At 39.7% G+C, this 20617-nt stretch overlaps 1 protein-coding gene across 2 annotated transcripts in view; it reads left to right on the forward strand.

Annotated features, from left to right (window-relative positions):
* Positions 1 to 809: 809 nt before the first annotated feature.
* The window catches only part of SIK2 (salt inducible kinase 2), a 135537-nt gene continuing 115729 nt past the window's right edge, over positions 810 to 20617 (forward strand). Inside the window, exon 1 of one of the 2 annotated variants that reach the window (XM_075839759.1) lies at positions 810 to 1691. In XM_075839759.1, coding sequence (XP_075695874.1) covers positions 1557 to 1691 — 135 coding nt within the window. In that variant the 5' untranslated portion in view covers positions 810 to 1556. The remainder of the gene's footprint in view (positions 1692 to 20617) is intronic. The other variant, XM_075839758.1, reaches the window with a different exon arrangement.

Below are 20617 nucleotides of genomic sequence, written 5' to 3' on the forward strand. Positions count from 1 at the left end.
AGGATTAGTTACCCAGGTGTGCAGCGAGTGGGATGAGAAATCTCAGACCAGCTACCATGGAGTCTGAAAATCCACCTGGACCAGGTGTACACGAGACGCAGAGAACACCCAGAGGTAGGAAATAAAAAAAAAAAGAGAAACTTCAAAAAACATATCCTGGATCTTCACTGTGACCGTCCAAGGACGACATGAGAAATAAACACAATGCGGCTGACTAGCAAATATCCTACATAGGAGCCTAATGAAATTATTAGTTACATAGGAGCCTAATGAAATTATTAGTTATATAGGAGTCTAATTAAATAATTAGTTATATAGGAGTCTAATTAAATTATTCGTTATATAGGAGCCTAATTAAATTATTAGTTACATAGGAGCCTAATTAAATTATTAGTTATATAGGAGCCTAATTAAATTCTTAGTTAATCGATACTGCCTGTCCTATTTTTCAGGAGGATAAACCCCCATTGGTGCTGCCGCTGTGGACGTCAAGGAAAGTAGAGTTGTTGTATTTTATTAGTTTCCTCGTTTATAGTCTTTATTGTGTGGAGTCTACATATATTTACACACCAGCCCTGAATAAAAGTGTTTCTTAGAAAGACTTCATGATCACAGATAAGACGTGACAGTGATAAGTGCTGAGTGGACATTATATACTGCTCCCTCAGTGAGTGTGACCTCAGTGAGTGTGACCTCTGTGCGCCTCCGCGCTTCCACACACTCTCCCTCTTCCTTGATAGACAGCTTGTGCAGAAGGGCTGTTGACGTCAGAGCTGGCGCCGGTTGCTAGGGGCAACCCATTTGGCAAGCGAGCTGTGAAGAAGGTAAAAAAAAAAAAAAGAGAGAGAAGCACAATCCCCGCCCAGGAGACCTCCTGCAGCTCTGACGTCAATGGACATCAACCCTGAGAACACGATGCCTTGTGCAAGCAGCAGAGCCTTGTAGAGAGCCGCACACTGGCTTCCTGCACAGCCGCCTCCACTCCCTGAGTGTGACTGCTCAGCTTGCCAGCCCCTCATGCACAATGCCTGCAAACTCCTCATCTCCATGCCACTGCCTGCAGCAAGTTCATTAAGGGACTTTCCTGCTACAACCTGGGCTTCATCCAGTCCCATTACTGCTGTGTGTGCTCCCTCTCTCACCCCGGATCTCATGGATGTGCAATGAACCTTGTCAATTCTGGATAATCCTCTCCTTACAAACTACAGGACAATGACAGCTGCAAAGACTCTGTACGTTTTACATGGGGTTTTTATCCTGGAGTCCTGATTTTCAGACAATTGTCATGCAATATTTGATATTTTTCCCTCACTTGGACAATGCATTCTAATCACTAACTGGAAATTGTGTCATTGTATCAGTAGCGAGCCCCTATACCTGCACCCCCTATAGAATGCAACTCCTGAGTGCCATGGACAGTCCGCTCTGATGGGGACATTGTGTGGTTGGCATCTGCGGCAGAGTCTTATTTCGCCTGTGCTCATGTGAGGGGTGTGATCGTGCCAGTTGATGTCTTTTGCCCCTTTGTCCTTTGCCTCGCGGGCCTGGGTCCCAGCATGGTCATGGCGGATTGTCAGAGGCATGTACAGAGGGGTCCTGTCCGGGTCGGATTCTATGACATAGAACGCACTTTAGGGAAAGGGAATTTCGCTGTGGTGAAGCTCGCCAGACACCGTATTACCAAAACCGAGGCAAGTAATCGCAGTATTGTGAGGGGGCATTATATGGTCACTGATGTGCCCTATTGCCCTGAGAGCTACAGGTGGCAGTAATGTCTTTTCTTTGTCTTGGGATACTTCACTGTTATGTCTCAGTATTCGGTGTATTTTATCTCAAAAAATGCTTTTCTTCCCACATTGACAACCATATGGCGCCTTAGGCTTGATGATCACCCGTGTGTGTATGTGATTAGTATAGAAAAAGCAAAAACAGCTGTGAAAATCCGTGACAGAGACTATTTCCGTGTCATCTGCGGTCACCTACAAATGTCATATATGTATATATATTATATGTCATTTATATAGCACTAACGCACACTGCAGCGCTGTACAGAGAACGCACTTACCAATGCCAAATTAGTTACATTTACGCACATGCTGGAACTTATCAGTATTGGAGAAAACTAAAGTACAGGAGAACATATGAACACCATACAGATAATGCCCAGGTCACCCATGGTGCCCATACTGCCAGGCAACGGTGCTCACCATTCACCACAGTGTAGCCCAAAAACACTGCTGACATTTTAACCACCCTTCACCAGCAGAGGTGACACCTATAGGGTGATACATATTTGCCATTTTTACTTCCCCATAGAAGTCATATATTTGACACTTTATATTCCTTTATGCAACTCCAAGTGTATCTTGGTGATTATATTGGATCTATGTCCAGGTGGTTATTAGAATTTGTTGATACCTCGGAGTGCAACCGTTGGCACACCATGGTATCATTGTAAGTCTGTCCCTCTGGCCCAGCCACGCAGTCAGTGATGTGCTAACTCATTTATTTATGCTTTATTTACCAATTTCTAGGTCACCGTGTATATGACATGCTGAGCAGTCCATTCATAATTGTATCCGCACGTGAAAATGTACCGGCCCACGAAAATAAATCAAACCTTAGATAGATATGCCTTTATTGCATTACATCCATCTTTACAGATCATATTTCCTCATTCATGGTTTTTTTTCATTCATTTTAATTTTTAAACTAGGAAGTCATTTTTATCCACAAGGAGTATAGATGTTTCCTGACACATGAGAAAATAATAATGTTAAATATCTTTTCATATCCTGTTTTTGTGTTGTAAAACAGATATTAAAACACAATGGATCCTAATATTTTCTACTATTTAAATTTTTTTTTTCCAATTATATTTTACACTATCTATTATGCTTTTATAATTCAGTTTCACATTTCTCCAGCGTGTAGCACAGGTAGATCTGTGTAAGTCCTAGTCTATGATGTGAAACCACAGATCAATAATCTTCTTCTTGACATTACCAAACTTTGGCATCCTATCTATCTATTATATATTTATCTATCTATTATATATTTATCTATCTCTCGTTTATATTTATCTATTATATATTTATTTATTTTTCTATCTCTTATATTTATTTATCTATTATATATTTATCTAGCTATCTATACTATAAATATAAGGGGCTATAGAAAAATGTCTGTAAAACAGTGTGCAAATTATTTTATATATTTTTATAGAATTGATCACTGTTCTGGCAGACGTCATTCTGTTCATTGATCAATGTTAAAAAGAAAAAATGACTCCGTATAAAGCTCTTATGTGTGGAATCCCATCTTTGTATAACTGATGACCTAAAATAATCGGCCATTGTACTTTTGTTGCCCCCCATTACCCCAGTAAAAGGAAGCTGCCTGGGTTTATCATGGTTGTATATAGAGAAAAAATAACTTCTAGATGAATGTTTAGTTCCACACTTTATAGGAGATTTGGTGGGGAATAGCGCAGAGCTGCCCCCTATTCTCCGAATATCGTCATAGTGCAATATCAGAGCTCCAACGTCCAGTAAGAACCAGAACAAGGGGCCAGTCTTTGCATTAATTTCCTGTTGGGAGACAAGAAGATGCAGAAGTGTTGCTTTTTGCACATTGTGCAAGTTTGCATGACCCTAAATTCAGGTCACATCAGTTTTTTTTGTGTTGTTGTTTTTTTGGTTGTAAATATATTTTTACGTTTTTCTGTAAAATTCATTCTGTATCCGTTCTTGCTATTTAGTATAGTGATCCTCATTCATGGTTTATATCCATGTCTATATTGGAATGTGTTCATAAAATATTTTGCATATGTGTATAATTTCACGGGCACTGTTAATTGTGTTTCGCATACTTTAGCGTTGTACTCTGTCTTAACATATGGACTCATTTATATTATATAGATATAGCTGAGCTGAATTTGTCATGTAACTCATGAAATGTCATTTGCTTTGTGTATTAGGTTGCGGATTTGCCACAGGAAAGAGTAATATGCATCATGTGCATATGTATTTCTTTATAGGATGCCAGTTATCTGATGTTTATCTATTGTCCCAGCTGTATAGTGGAGCATGGTATATAAAGGGTTACAATATACTGTCATTTCTCGGTATACAATATAATACATATCTTTGGTGAGTTTGGGGCATTTGACTGGTAGGACCTGAGCAATTTGGATTAAAATATTGCAATATGCGAGCTGTGTTTTTTGTTTGTTTTTTTACATAGGACTGCTGGTGAACATTATCCAAAGTCAGGGAGTTATGATGATGCACAAACAGTGCAATCCCAATGAGAGATATGTTGAATTCAGTTCTGCTACACAAAATATCTATTTACATGCCATTGAGCTTATAGTGTCATGCATTAGGGTATATAATTCTATAAAATGAGTAATATGGTGACAGGACGGTATTGATACCTTGCTACAGTCCACTGTACTGTCATCTCTTCTATATGTAGATGTGTTTTACATATTTACTATGACCCAACCAATAACCTTGGTTCATAGCAATAATAAATAGTAATAATGATTTGATCATTATCTGATCGTTGCGATCGCTATGATGTCATCATATAAACTAGGGTCAGAGAGGCTAGGCTCCTCATGATGGGGAATAGCAGGGACTTATGTGACGAGGATGGGAGCAACTTTTCCTGTTGGTACATAAGCAAAATATTTCTACATGCGAATGAAGAGCTCGAATAGATGACCAAATAATGAAATCTCTGGAGGGTGGTGGAGGGGGATCAGACAATTGTGACCTAGCTTAACTGCTCCTGTAATATAATGTACTAGGTAAAAAGGAAAGTTATTAATGTATGGTATGTGTGCGTGTGTACGGTATGTGCCTGTAACTCTATATGTTCAGCGGGTAGTGTGCTGGCGGCTGAGCAATGTGCAGAATCTAATGTGAACAAGCAGTCCTTATAGTAAGTATAGGATCTAACGTAGAGACTGAATATAGTTTTTGCTGGTGTAAGGGTATGTTCACACGAGGGCGTCCGTAACGGCTGAAATTACGGGGATGTTTCAGCCTGAAAACATCCCCGTAATTTCAGCCGTAACGGCATGTGCAGGCGCTTGAACGCCGCGTCCATTACGGACGTAATTGGCGCTGCTTTTCATTGGAGTCAATGAATAACTCCTCCAATTACGGCCAAAGAAGTGACAGGTCACTTCTTTGACGCGGGCGTCTGTTTACGCACCGTCATTTGACAGCGGCGCGTAAATTACGCCTCGTGTGAACAGACAAACGTGTGCCCATTGCTTTCAATGGGCAGATGTTTGTCAGCGCTATTGAGGCGCTATTTTCGGACGTAATTCGGGGGAAAAACGCCCGAATTACGTCCGTAATTAGTGCGTGTGAACATACCCTAATACAGAATTCTATGCCTGGCGCCATGTTATACGCCTTGTTCTCTAAAGTCACTGAAGTGGTTAAGTGCTATCTCAGTGTTGGGCAATGTAGTGTCTCTGGTACCTGACCACCTACATCTTCATACCAGTCATAACTGTTTTCCGCTCTGACGTACTCAAGCAATGCCCAAGAGAAAGAAAGATTGCATTACACCCAGCTGCTTCTACAATGCAACATATTTTGATCTGCCTTTGTTTCTGTTCCCTCGGTAGTCGGTGACAGTTCTTAGTAAAATAACAAATAACATTTCTAAGTTAGGGCAGTGCCCTTATTAACCTACGACTTAAAGAAGCACTCCAAGAACCCCCTCCCATGTTGACATAAATAATAGCAAGGTTAAAAAAATTTACTGAGCGCTTTTATTCCTGTATTTTCACCTCCCATTCGGTCCTTTGGTTAGACCACGTGACGCCCAATCCTGGGTCTTGGTATAAAATATATAAACAGCTGGACTCTTAAAAATGTGACCTGACACATCACTTGGGATACTGACCTATAGACTACATACCACTGCTCTAGGCTATCAGATGTGTTGTAATTGTGCAAATGTGATCACCTCAAGAGAAAATTGCCAGTTGCATGGTAGTAATGGCATAGTGGGAGTAATGACCGCGGCATCTAGATGGTTAGACAGTTATATGTACCCCGAAACGGTGGCATTGAAAGTACAACTTATCCAACAAAAAAATAAGCTCTCATACAGTTGTTTCGACAGAAAAACAAAAAAAATATGGCTCTCGGACTTCCACAATGCAGAAACAAATAAAATCCTGCTGTCCCGAATGCCAAAACAGGCTCGGTCCATGGCCACCATATCTCATCTCACAAATAATACGGCCTTTTTTTCTTAACTTGATAAAAAAAAAAAAAAAAAAAAAGCTGGGTTATTAGTAAAAGTTCTCGCATGTATAGCAACCACAATATCCTGAAATTACCTGCTTTGGTGCCAGGTAGAGCCATACATAATTAGGAACACTTCATAAGACCGAAATTGATTTAATAACTCAGGCATATTTATAATTAGCTATTTTGATTTGCGATTAAATTACCTTTAATTAGCAGCAGAGAGAATTATACGATCTGCCTAAAATTCATGTCTTGTTAAGATGTTTGTTGGATTCTTAAACTGTCTAAAATTTCATTTGTATTCCATGTGCAAGATTCGTAAGATTATGCGTGGGAATGGGACCACCTGATGGACAAAACTGGCTAAAATCCACCATCCATAGATGTAAAAACTAACCCAAAACCTTACCTTGGGCCCCCTATGAAAAGTCAACATTTCTAGACTATTTTCTACCTGTTTCCCCAATAGCATGATATCTCTGGTGACATGACCCGCTAAGTTCTGCTAGATATTGCAAAATCCATCACGGGACCCCGGGTTTCGGGTGGGTTGGAAACTGACCTGGTCAAAAATGGATTTTCACTTAGAGCTTATTCACACGAACGGGTGTCAAACCGGCCATGAAAAACTCCCATTTTTCACGGCCGATTTGCATCAGTGCGGGACCCGTTTTCATGGATCCCTCATAGACTTTAGTCTATTGAGAGATTCGTGAAAACAGGCTAAAATAGGACATGTCCTATTTTTTCACAGGCCGTTGATACGGTCCGTTAAAAAAAGGAACGGCCGTGTGAATAGCCGCATAGAAGTACCTTCATTTTACATGTTCATGTGAATAAGTCCTTATTTTGTGAAGACAAAGGCAGTAAGCCTCTTTTATTCCGGCACTCGATGGCATGTGCATAAACTATTATGGTTCGGGGGCCCTTCATTTTGTTGGGAACTGAGTTGGTCCAGTACATAAAAGATCCAGCTAACGTGGGCAGAGCTGCCTGAGGAAGACTTGTGAAAAAGAGGTTGTTAGTAGTTCCCGTTTCCAGTAACCACCGTGTAGCCTTCATCTATGGTAATTATATTTAGTGGTGGAATCTGCTTTATTGGAGCATCGAAATGGGTAAGATTACAGTAATTATATATTGTTATCTGGAAAGATATGAATTTTTGTTTCTTTTTTTGAATTTTCTTTTTATGTATTCCTATTGCACATTGAGGATCAGCAGAATCCTCACATTACAGAATCCTTACAGAATCCTCATCACATTTGACGCTATTATTTATCTTAATTACGGTAGAACACCGCGTTCCTAGTAAACGCAAGGCATGATGGAAATGAGAAGCGGGAAGTAGTTTTTGTCTGCCAGTGCATTGGGGCACCCTCCCGGCACATATGGTAAATATATACTATGTTAAACTTATTTGCGCAGTTTTGATTTTTCTTTCTTTTATTCTCCTATAATAATAATTAATCATTCTGGCTCGTTTCTGAAAAGTAGTGTAAAAGAAAATCAAGACCTACAGAAACCTAGTAACTCGTGGATTCATTGTCTTATGTCTCATGCACACGACAGTGTGCATCGGCCGGGTCGCGTCAGTGATCCGTGGAAAGATATGACTTGTCCTATCTTTCCACGGATTGGAGAATTGGGTCAATTTCACCGACCAGATTCACCCGCTAACGTGAATGGGTCTGTGAAGACTATCGAGTGCCACTCGGATGTAGTGTGCAACTCCACTTACTAGTAGTAAAAAAAGAATAAATACTTTGTCAGTGAAGTAGCAGCACATTTTTAAAAATAGCTTTCTGACATGGGTTAACTTCAGTGAGATGCTTTCTGTCAGTGAATTGACACCTTGTTTACATTATTTAAACGCAGAGAGACCTATTCCTGCTTTCACACAGCAATTACTATTATTAATGTATAAAGTGTTGTAGGCTCACCGTGGTCTACGTTTAAGACGTTATTAGTAAACCTGCCACAATGATGAAGAAAAACTCCGGACAAAACGATTACACTGGGTCAGATTTACTAATACGGTCTTATATTTAGGCAGCTTAGAATCAGATTAGATGTGCCAAATTTATCACAGTGGATCATGCTGGATGATAAGTTTGGCGCATCTTGTCTCACTTTATACCGGTTTCTTAAATTGGCTAGCTTGAGACACTTTTTTTGTGGCAATTTTGGAGCAATATGGGGAATTTTAAGTCACCCCCCATTTCTGCTAAGCTACTCCACATTGTTCAGTGAATCTCAAAAAAAATTCTAAAATACTTTATAAAAGTGGCGCACGTGATACGCACCAGAATTCTGGCTCATTTTGATTCGTCAAGCTGCCCCAATGTTTTGTCTAGTGCAGTGGGTGCTGTATAACACAGGGATTCAAACAACCATGTGTCAAACACTTCCCCCTCTTTAGGCCCTCACACAGTGTATCAGTTTTGCTGAGGGTATGTTCACACGGCCTATTTTCGGGCCGTAAACGGCCGAAAAATCGGAAGCAGAACGCCTCCAAACATGTGCCCATTGATTTCAATGGGAAAAACTGCATTCTGTTCCAACGGGCCAGGTTTTTACGCGGCTGTTTTGAAAAACGGCCGCGAAAAAGTGCAGGTCACTTATTGGGACGTTTTTGGACCAGTTTTTCATTGACTATAGAAAACCGCTCCATAAACGGCTGTAAAAAACGCAGCGAAAAATTTGAGTGTCTTAAAAAAGTCTGAAAATCAGGAGCTGCTTTCCCTTGAAAACCGCTCCGTATTTTCAGACGTTTTTGAGTTTGTGTGTGCACGTACCCTTAGTGTTACTTTAAAGGGGTATTCCGGTTGTAAATCGTTATCACCTATCCACTGGATAGGTCATAACTGTTATATCGGTGGCGTCAGGCTGCTGGGTCCCTCACCGATCCCCAGAATGGTCGTCCCGTCCCCACCAGCATACGCCCTGCCACTCCATTCGAAGTTTATGGGCACTGACGGAAATATATAATTGCTCGATGAACTGGTTGCAATGGACAATAAAGCCACTTTTCATCTTGAATACATGAGTATATACATGGAATAACTCAGAATTGGTCCCTTTATCTGTAGGAGCGTTGGGTAATAACCTACAGGTTGAGTTCTACGTCTTTGCCCTGCAGACCTCTCAGTATACTGCAGGCAGCAATGTCTATTCATTTTAATTCATTCGTCACTTGACAGACATCACTTGATGAAACGTAATCCTCTCATGATTGAAAATGTGTTAAATACATAGATTAAATCCTGTTGGTTCTGCCTGCACACAGGAATCCTTCTGTGCTATGAAGTCGCAGCATTTATTAGATAACGTTCTCATCTGTCCATCATAATAAGAGGTTGTCTCGTCGCTGAAAAATAAATTAAGCATTTATATGTTTATGGATTTCCTACATGTTGCTGTTGTTAACATAGGCCTGAATTTTATGGTACAGTGAAGTTCCTTTAATCCGGGAAATCTGATAATCTGGCTCAGTACTGCAATGGAAGGGTTAATTTTTCAAGATTGAGCAGAGACAATCAAATGGCAAATTTCTCTGGTTAAACAACGAAAGCACAATGGCAAATTGTGTACTTTATTACTAAAGGTTTTCTACCTTTACAAGTGAGTTGTGTATATACTTTTTTATGACCGTCCAATAATCCAGAATATCGCATACAATGCCTGATTAATGGAATTTTACTGTATTCACACAGTCATTTGGTTTTATCTGGGAAAACCATAAGGAATCATATTTCCTACTGGTCACAAGGCCAGCGAACTATAAATACAAAACTGGAAGTCCAAACCTGAAGTGGTTAAAACTTCCCATTTTTGGAGCTATTTCTACATACACTTACAAGTGCCACTGGAAAAGTCTCTGCTGTGAAAAAAGAAGAAATTCTGAAAAGAACACGTTAAAAATAACCAGTGAGTCATGGAATTTCTTTTTTACACCTTTTCAACATTGTATTCCATTGTTTCACAGCCAATAATATCAATTATTATACACGTCCTTAACATACTGGGGGGAGAGCCCTAGGTGTTCTATTCTTCTCTTTTTTTTTTTATTTATTTATTTTTTTTTTATATCCTCTCAAATTTGTAGATTTTCATTGTTTTCTTATTTTAGTTGCAATTTATATAACAAAACCTTATGGAAAATAAATGTTTCAGTTCGCCGTAATAGCAATTATCACTTGTATTACTCTGTGTGTGTGTGTGTGTGTGTATATGTGTATATATATATATATATATATACAGTCCAAAGATAGATGAACACAGCACTCCAGTACTTCCAAAATCAGGCCATGTGCTCGTCACCAGGGGATGAATCAATTCCCCAATTCAGAATAGAGAAAAACAGAGAACACAGTAACGGCACCAGGACTTCAAGGTAGATGAAAGCAGAGTGAATAAATCCACCCTGCTTTCATCTACCTTGAAGTCCTGGTGCCGTTACTGTGTTCTCTGTTTTTGTTTTTTTTTTCTCTATCTATCTATCTATCTATCTATCTATCTATCTATCTATCTATCTATCTATCTATCTATCTATCTATCTATCTATCTATCTATCTATCTATCTATCATCAAGTAGCCACATAAAACATGTATTATAGAGCTGTAGGTGCTCCATCTGCCACCACATGGTGCCTCTAAGAAGCGCCATATAAATCAATAAAATCTGTCGCTCAATGGAACACATAAAACTATAGGTGTATGGAGGTATTATAGGCCCATAGATTTATATGGGTTCATATTATGGCCATGTTCATGAGATCAGATACTGATTCAGGCCTCGTGTACACAATTGTGAGCATTATATGGAATCATATTATTCTGGATTGTGTGCCTATATCGCACCTGACAAACAAGTATACGGCATCCTTCAAAATATGCTACTAGTCTTTTAATTTTCAAAAACATTATGTACAACTGTAAGAAAATACGTCAGTTTACATGCCCTCATAGGAATCCATTACCACCATATTCAGGGTACATATCACATGGATAGATGCATGAGCCCTGTAGAAATATATAAAGTATATGTGTATGTATGTTTGTGTGTGTGTGTGTGTATATATATATATATATATATATATATATAATGGTCCTTTCTTTTAACTGGATTCTTTAACAGAAGAGCAACAAGTTTAATCTTCCATATTGATATCGGTCTATGGAGGAATGTATATGTTTGCGAGTATCTCTATATTTTATGTATTTTATCTTGGTATGTATTTAGATTAGATGTCCTTTTTTATTTTTTTTTAGTGGCGATCGTAATAAAGGATAGATAAAAATGGATATTAATATGTGCGGTTTCCTGCTGCCCATTACAAAAATTGATCTGTTTTAAGAACATGATGCTCAGACTGTAGTATTTGAAATCCTTATGGCTCTTGTTTATATCACTTTTGACTTCCATTTGGGAATATCTGTCTATGGACAGGACTGCAAACTGACCAGAATGTTTATGAAACTCCTCTGAGACTTTTTTCACAATCAAAGGATACAATCTCACGTTGCAATAGCTGCCGGCGGAGGAAACCATACCCAAATGCGGTGGCCTATGGCTGTAAGATTTTGCCGGTAATACCACAGTTTAACCTGCAAAATAATGCAGCCATTGGCCACCTCGTGGGATACTGGCTTCATCTGGCCGCCGCAACATGGGAATGTACCCTACGCCAGGATAGAGAGCTGTTACAAAGACAGTCTCTCACTTTGGGGGACTCGGCACATCTATGCACTATATAGAAAGCCGATTGATTTCAATAAGCGCTGTGTAATGTGTCATTTTTCCTGCGGAGGTGCTGCATGGGAGTTGAACACTTGCTGCCATTTTTCCCACACAGATTACATTTGATCGCTGTTTGATTGTCGGGGGACAATCCCTTTAATGGCCAATTAAAGGGATTTTACTCAGATATTTCTCTTTTTATTATTAAATTTAATATTTGTAGTAAAATTTTCATTTCCCAACACCATGTGAGGAACGTCATCCCTAGATTTAATGGGCTGTGGTTACTTCTCTACTGACTGGGTGCTGAGGTCTATGCCCGTGTTTTCTGTGTTTTTCTCTTCTTGGTACATTCACAATGAAGTAAGAAAACATCGTTGCCAGTTTTGGCCTGAAGCAAACTGAGATTTATTTTTTTTCTACATTCCTTGCGGATTATCTGAAGTTATGGAAATTAGGCAGAGGGTGAAGCGAGGCCTTAAAACCCCTGTCCCATATTGCAGTATGCAGTGTTTTTTTTAGTCTGGGGGAAAGCATGCTGGAATGTAACACTAAATGTCATGTTGTAGAAGGAGAAATTCCACTTGGCGCTCGAATTGTAGCAAATAATCAAAAGCAGCCTCCAATCAATAAGAAGCAGTGTCCGTGCTGTTTAGCATAAGTACATACATTATTTCAGGGTGACAATGGCCGCCTGTTGCGAATGAATTATCATTGAGAATACTTCCACACATATCTGCTCTCTAGTCTCTTCAGCGTACAAAAATTTTACTTACACTGAGCTCAACTTTTTGAACCATAGCGCCCTTACATCACACGCAAAGTACAGATATTTGGGAATATATCCTGATTGACATGATCAACTATTATTTTATAATATACAAAGTCTTTGCATCGTCAGGCCTATCTTTGGAAAGGCCATTAATGCGTGAAGGGAGTGTTCAATGCTATCCACAAAAACTTTTTCTGAACTCTAGAAGTGTGACTTGTGGAGGTGGCGGCCGCAAATGACTTCTTGTAAATGACCGAGTTCCATTTTTTTGTCCTGTTAATCTTCAGTAGTTATTACTTGTGTTTTTTTTTTTTTGCATTGTTCATTGTGCAGCTGTTAAACAATTACCGTCGCTCTACGTTGTCCCCTATGTAGATCACTGTGTAAGAAATTCAGGTGTCTGAGGAGTAACTGTTAAAAGCACAACACGCTGAATTTTTCCCCTGGGGAAGAATGAGCTCAGCAGTGGAATCTGTCCCTAGTAATTTGCTGTATGCGTGTTGAAATGAGACCAAAGATAACAAGAGGGCGGTTGGCTATTCCCAGAGAGGATTCACAATGTAGGGTAATATTACCGTGCTTTTCGTTTTATTTTTGTAACGGGTTCTGGGACACTATTTATTTTGCAATAATCTGGTAAATGGAGGCTGTTGTTTGACGTAAACTTGGATAGTTTACCACATATGTACGTATGTCCACATGTCCCAATGTAGGTATTTGCTCTCGCCTTCAATTAAAACTATGCAATGAATTTAATGGGGCTTTCCATTTAAAAAGGTTTTTGAGGTTTGAAACATATCCGTGTGGTGTCTGAACGGGAAAGGGTCTACGCCAGTGGTGCCCAATGGTGGGCCCGTGTGCTCCATGCAGCCCCCAGACTTCAGAGGATGGCAACTTTATATGGTACAGCAGTTGTGTGTTTTTTATGTGCCTGCATTTGTGGTCTGTGTTCATGTGTTTTCTGACAAAAGCAAGAACGGATCTGTTTTGGTAAAAAAAAATAATTATTTGTTCAAACCTGTTTTTGTTTTTAACTAAATAAAATATATATGGGAAAATGCCAGCCATAAATATGGCTGTGTAAAAAAAAAAAGTTGTGTGTGTGCGCGCGCCTACTCCTGGGCCCGACCAAGGCTGCATGTGATGTGTGGCCCTTGGAAGGAAAAAAGGGCCACATGTACGGTTGACCAAAACTGGACTAAGTCATTCTATAAATCTGTTGGAGCTCTTCTAATAGTTCTGTAACACAAGACAAACACAATAGCACTTTAAAGGGGTTGTCCACTATATAAATCACTTTTCTTTTTAGAAGGGTCACCAGAAATCAAAGGCCCTTTTACACTGGGCGATTATCGTGCAGACGAGAGTTCATAGAGCACTTGTTGCCGATAATTTCCCCGTGTAAACAGGGCCGCGATCAGCAGATGGATCATCTGCTGGTCGTATCGTTTTAAAAAAGTTAAATATTATCGTTGTCGGCAGCGCTTCTCCCTGTGTAAACAGGGAGAGGCGCTGCCAGCATGATGATAATGTATGGGGACAAGCGATCGGAGTAACGAGCGCTCGTCCCCATACATAGCTCCGTGTGACAGGAGCAAACGAGCGCTGATCAACGATGTCTGATTGATCGGCGCTCGCTGCAGCGGCTTATTGTCGATCGGTGTAAATCTAATCACACGTTTGCCCCCTGATGGATCCATATTGAATGAACACTCTGGTTAAAAAAAAACAAAAAACTAGTACACTGGCCTTGTTCACATTTTTGCATGGATTTTTTTAAGCTACAAGCAGGAACGGAACCTAAACAGAAAACATATATATAAAAAAAGGCCTTATAGGTCTCCTCTCCCAGATCCAATTCTGGTTTTGGTTAAAAAAAAAAAATGCATGCAAAATCTGCACTGTGTGAACAAGGCTTAACTATTGGTGTTGCGCAAGAATTCATGCCTAAGTTGCAACTTCTTTTAGGTGCAAATGGTCTTGGACATATCAATGAAGCACGCTGAAAAGAACAGATGTTTGTGACTTCGCTTGACAAGGGGCGTGGCTTAGCGAAAACAAGTGTAGCTTAAAATGCACCAAAATGTTGGCGCAAAAAAAATCAACCCAACCAAGAAGTGTCTAACACTGCACCAAATTTGTCATCCAGCATGAGACACTGGGATAAATTTGGCGCATCTAGTCTATTAGAAAGTTGCACAGAAATAATGTTGTTACAGGTAATGCAGGGCTGTGGAAACTTACAACGATCGACAATTATTTTCTACAAGACCGCAGTTGTACACATGCAATTTTTTTCTATTTCTACGATGCCCCCAGCACATTGTGACGGCCTATGTTGGCCTTCCTATGACAGAATACTGGCTGTATGCTGCACATGGGTTTTCCAGGGCACAGGTGGGAAATATACAATTCTCGAACTACCAAATATCTATTAGATTTGGGGATTGTTAGATTTGGGAATTGCTAGTTTTATGCATTTTCCTAATATAGATGAGCTTCACTTCACCCTACAATGCCACATACAATTAATAATGATCCAGCGCTGCCCCATATCCACCCGACCAATAACATAGAGAATTATTGGCATAGTCTGGTAAATCATTAACAGAGAAAATTCTTTAATAGTTTTGTGACATCATCATTAGAAAATCTGTTCTTCTAATCCTTCACCTCATCTGAACCTTTCACAATGACATAACAAAAAGTGCATTGAGCATTTCCCCTTTGAAAACGGATCTTGTATAAACAGGTTGAGTATTTGCAAATAGGAGAGGTGTATCCGGAAACAAAGTGCGGTGTACTGTAAATGTCAGATGATGTCAAATGTTGTGATGCCTTCTTTCTCATGAAAACATTTTATTATACTTGAGCTGCAATCACTGATCGGGTGACAGCGAGGCAACGAGAAGACCGTGTGTGAGCATAGCCGGAGGGGCCTTATGTCAAAATGCAGATACCCAATCTTGGGCGAGAGTAGTTTTAGTATCCGGCTCACCTCGTACTTGGCATTATGGCATTGCATGGCATATACAACAGTGCAGATCCTAGGAATGGGCACATTTGCATGCCGAACGAGGGTGGGAAGGAGCGTTTTCTTTGAGGCTGCGTCAAGTGTGTACCATGATGTAGGCGCATTTTGATGTTGCCATGGGGCCCTAGTGAGATATGTCTTATTCTCCTCCAAATACAGTATCTTATTTCCAAAACCTTGTGTCATTGAGTAGTCCTAATTTACTAAGAAAACCAAATAAAAAATGGTGAATTAAAGGGTTTGTCCGGTTTCATCAAATTAATGTTATTTTTTATATCATTAAAAGTTATGCAATTTTTCATTATTTTCTGTATTAATTAAGATCTCTGCTTGCTGTTGTTGAGTAAGAACATTCATTGTTTACTTTGAGTGGATAAAATTCTGGCCATGGTCATGTGACAGACACACGTGAACGACACAGCTCTGATACACATACTGTAACGAGCCGTGCACCTGTGTCCGTCACATGACCATGGACAGAATTTTATCCACCAAAGTAACAATGAATGTTCCGGCTGAATAACAACAAGCAGAGATCTTGAAATCTGTGAGGAGTTAATACAAAAAATATATTGGAAAATGTAATCTCTTTTAATTATACAAAAAAATAACATTCATTTGATGAAACCAGACAATCCCTTTAATTCACGTCTTTATTTTTTGGTTTTCTTAGGTCTTGTTCACATGGCGCTAAAAAAAAATTACGTGTAAACGTGGCAGAAACGCTAGCGTTTTTGCAAAGCGCTTTTTATAGTACAGGTGTTTTTTGACTGGTTTTTTGACGCGTTTTCGGCGTAGTTTTATTGACCACGTAATTAGGACTCCCATTGACTACGGGGAATTAGGAGTGTTTTACACGCCAAGAATTGACCTGATGGTTATTTTCTTTACACGACGCGTTTTTTTTAAACACGCGTGTAAAAAGAAACGCGTCGTATGCACTAAAATGCGTTTTCCCATTTATGTCAATCTGAAGCTTAAAGCAATCAATTTAGACTGGGTTTTCGGCGCGTAAAACGCGGCAAAGACGCGTCGAATACATGCAGTGTGAACAAGGCCCTAGTAAATCATGACTATGCAATAATTTAAATACTTTGGAATCCCCTTTAAGGAATTTGTCATATAGGAATTTCCAAAGCGTTTCCAAATATAAAAACTTCTTGATTCTCAGGCCGCTCCAGTTTTTCGGGGACCCTGTGAATCCATTGTGGACTGCCATGGATTTCTCTGCCACAATTTGTTCTGTATTTTCCTTCCATCCTTGTACTTAACAGATTATAAGAAAGAGATGATCAGAAAATCATGCTCGTCTATAGGGAAATGAATGTTAATAATGCAGGTTACTATATTCTAAACTAAGGTTAATGTGGATTTATTATATAAAGATGCTGGTGATGTAGCATTTGTCCATTATTGCTGTGTAAATCAATTGAGGCTGTAACAAAAACCGCTCAGACGACTCTGGATCCGTAACATGTTGTTCCATTGTGTTATGTACTATGTGTTTAAAATTTGGTTGCTGTCTGCCCACATGGCTTGTCTCTTCGCTTTTCTACAATCCTGAACAGATGATTGACCTAACTGCACCCTTTGAGAAAGCTTGATGGCAAAACGCGCGTCAGGGTCTGAAGTGGTGGTTGGGTATAAGATTTTTCACTACTATGTCATAGTCCGGTTTGTATTGTATACCCGTTCGGATTTGGAATTATTTTGAAAGTCATTTATACTTCACATGGTGCGGTCCGTATAGGATTAGGTATTTTTTTTGGTATTATATATAATTTCTAATACAATTGTGCATTGTATTTTATTTTGACCACCATTTTGCCGTAAGTTCTATATTTTTTATTGTGATTTTTAGGTCTTGATGGCTGTTATTCCTACGATAACTGAATAAAGTCTTATGGGATCAATTCTTTGTAACTTTGTGTGTGATGTTTTTGTTGTGGTTTTGATAGGAAATATGACCTTGTTTACACACTGTAATTTTGGTTCACCCTTCCTTTTTTTTTTTTTCGGGGATACCGTATTGCAATGCTAGTCTCTTCTGAAGAAGCATTGCTATCATGTCTTTGCAATACTGTGCTGTACAGACACCATACAGCGACACACTGAGTGCCTATGGCTCCTTAGCACAGAGTTGCAGGGATTCCCTGTGCCTTTTTACAGGCCCCGTGCATGAGGCCTAAAGCCTATTTTTCCATTCAAGAGTCAAGGAAAACATATTTGTTACCCAAACAAAAAAAGGCTCCAGTTAAGGCCCCATGCACATGAACGTGCTTTTGCGGCTGCAATTCCCCCCCCCCTGAAAATCCACGGGAGAATTGCGGCCCCATTCATTCCTATGGGGCAATGCACACGACCGTGGTTTTCACGGTCCGTGAATGGCCCAGGAGCCCGCACCGCAGAAAGAACGGGCAAGCCTTATTACGGCAGTGTCCGGGCTCATTGAAAATAATGGCCGCGGCCATGTGCACGGCCCGCAATTTGCAGGCGGCTCGCGGCTGTCACTCCGTGAAATCACGGCCGTGCACATGGCTACGGTCGTGTGCATGAGGCCTAAGGAATTTTTATGTCTAATGTGTAAGTTCACATTGCATTTGGGCTATACATCGGAGGTTTGGCTATACGTTGAACGTACAGTATACCTCCAATGTATGCTGCTGTATAGCTATACATTGGCCACAGGGTATATTTTTTTTTTGCAGTGGCCCACTGTATAGGAAATTTTTTAGTCTCCTGCTCTTTCTTATACAGTAGAAAAATAACGTATGCCGGTACATAGCACCCTGACAGAGACAGAAAGGACACCCTATTGGTCGGGTGAATAGGAGCCTATGACGACGTTTGATGTACGTGCTCACATAGTCTGATGTGAACACAGCCATACTATGATCCATGTGCAAGCTGTATATTTGGCACCAAAACCAGAATTAGATCCCATCATGGGAAAGCAGAAACACCCCCCCCCCCCACCCCCCAAAAAAAATAAAAAATAATAATAATAATATTTTGGTGTGTGAATAAATATATTTGGAGTATTTAAAGAAGAGATAATTTGTAGCTATGGATTTATTTATAGAGAAGCCTTATTACCCGTAAAGTCGCATTGACCACCGTATTGAACATGTAGGAATGTAAGGAGCCAATGAAGAATTGATGGCGACATTGAAAGCTCGGAGCGCAGCAGAGGCTGACTTGTTAATCTTGGCAGGACGGACTGTGGTAGAATAAAAGGTGTTTACTTTGCGCAAATATTTCTCATTTTTTATAGGCATCTCAAACTCCACGTTTATTTACTCACCCTTATTTTATCTACTTTCATCAGCAATTACATAAAGCGCATGTTGTTATGTGGCCAGCTCTATGCCTCAAACATTAACTCCATGGATACCTGCGCCCGTTCAGCGTTGCCCTAGCAACATACCGAAGTACAATTTTCATGGAGATCTTAGTAGAGTAGCAGCACAAATTTAATTTCGGGTGAAAATTTTGGAATTTACTATTCTAAAAATTAAAGGTGGCTCACGGCTGCTATAAAACATTGGCTTTGTGGCTCCAGCAATGGTTTTATATTGTAGCGATTCTACCTATCATCAAATTTATTGCTGCATGGCTTAGATTGTACAGTATTAAGGGGGTTGGACTGTACATAATTTAAAAAAAACACGGCTGCTTTCTTCCAAAAACAGCGCCACACCTGTCCACAGGTTCTGTGTAATATTGCAGCTCAGACTCCTTCATTTCAGTAGAGCTGCAATACCAAACCCAACTCATGGACAGATGTGGCGCTGTTTTTGGAAGACGTTTTTCTAATCCTAATGTATTTGTCACATTTTCTGCATAGGATTGAAGTGCACACACTAGACAAAGTATGAAATTGTCACCTTTGGGTAAGGCATCATGTTTAGGGATTTTGGGACCATTGAGAAGAAATGCTGTGTATAGATACCAATTGTGTCTATGTATAAATATATTTTTGTTGGAAATCTTCTGCCACGTAATAATGTGGCAGCACACTGAGGCACTACATTTCTATATGGCACTTAGTAGGCCACCATATGGGACCTCCGCTAGGCACCCTCTTTTCCCCTAGAAGCCATGCTCTTAGAGGAGAATACCAGGGTATGCAGTTGAACAGACATCTTTTTTGTTTCTCACAGACTCCATATGAATCCATCATGTTATTCCAATTTCATTCGGTACATCAATTTCTATAAGTGCCATATGATGGATCTATACAACTAGGATCCGCAATATGGTCATCTATATGAGGCCTGAGCCTTTATACAAGTGGCCTAAAGTGAAGTTCTACTTTTAAATAACCATTACTGTACAGCAAACAGATGCAAAATGTAGCTAGTTCTTAATATTTCTCCATTATTGGTTTTCTTTTGATGTTTTCATTCATGTTACAGATAGCAGGATAGCCGCTGCTGCTGACGGATCTTGTGAAACGCATAATTGGGTGAAGTGAATATGAGAATGTTGCATCTCTTCACAATTTATGCCTTTGGGGTACTATTTTATTGAAATGAAAATTAATCAAATAAAAATGCATTTTATTGTATATTGATTTTACAACCTACTGGTAACCTATTACCACACTCGTTTTTCTAGCATGGCCAGGGCGGTATTTTTATTTTTTTAGCCATTCTGTGAATATGCAGTCTACTAACTTTACAGCTAAGATTGTGGTGTCTCTCCAAAAACTATTTTGTATCACATAGAAGGTCCGTGCCAAAGAACCTTAGACGACCGTGAAGGATTTGTCTGGGTCAAGAACT

Source organism: Rhinoderma darwinii, chromosome 10, assembly GCF_050947455.1.
Source record: "Rhinoderma darwinii isolate aRhiDar2 chromosome 10, aRhiDar2.hap1, whole genome shotgun sequence".
Taxonomy (NCBI): domain Eukaryota; kingdom Metazoa; phylum Chordata; class Amphibia; order Anura; family Rhinodermatidae; genus Rhinoderma; species Rhinoderma darwinii.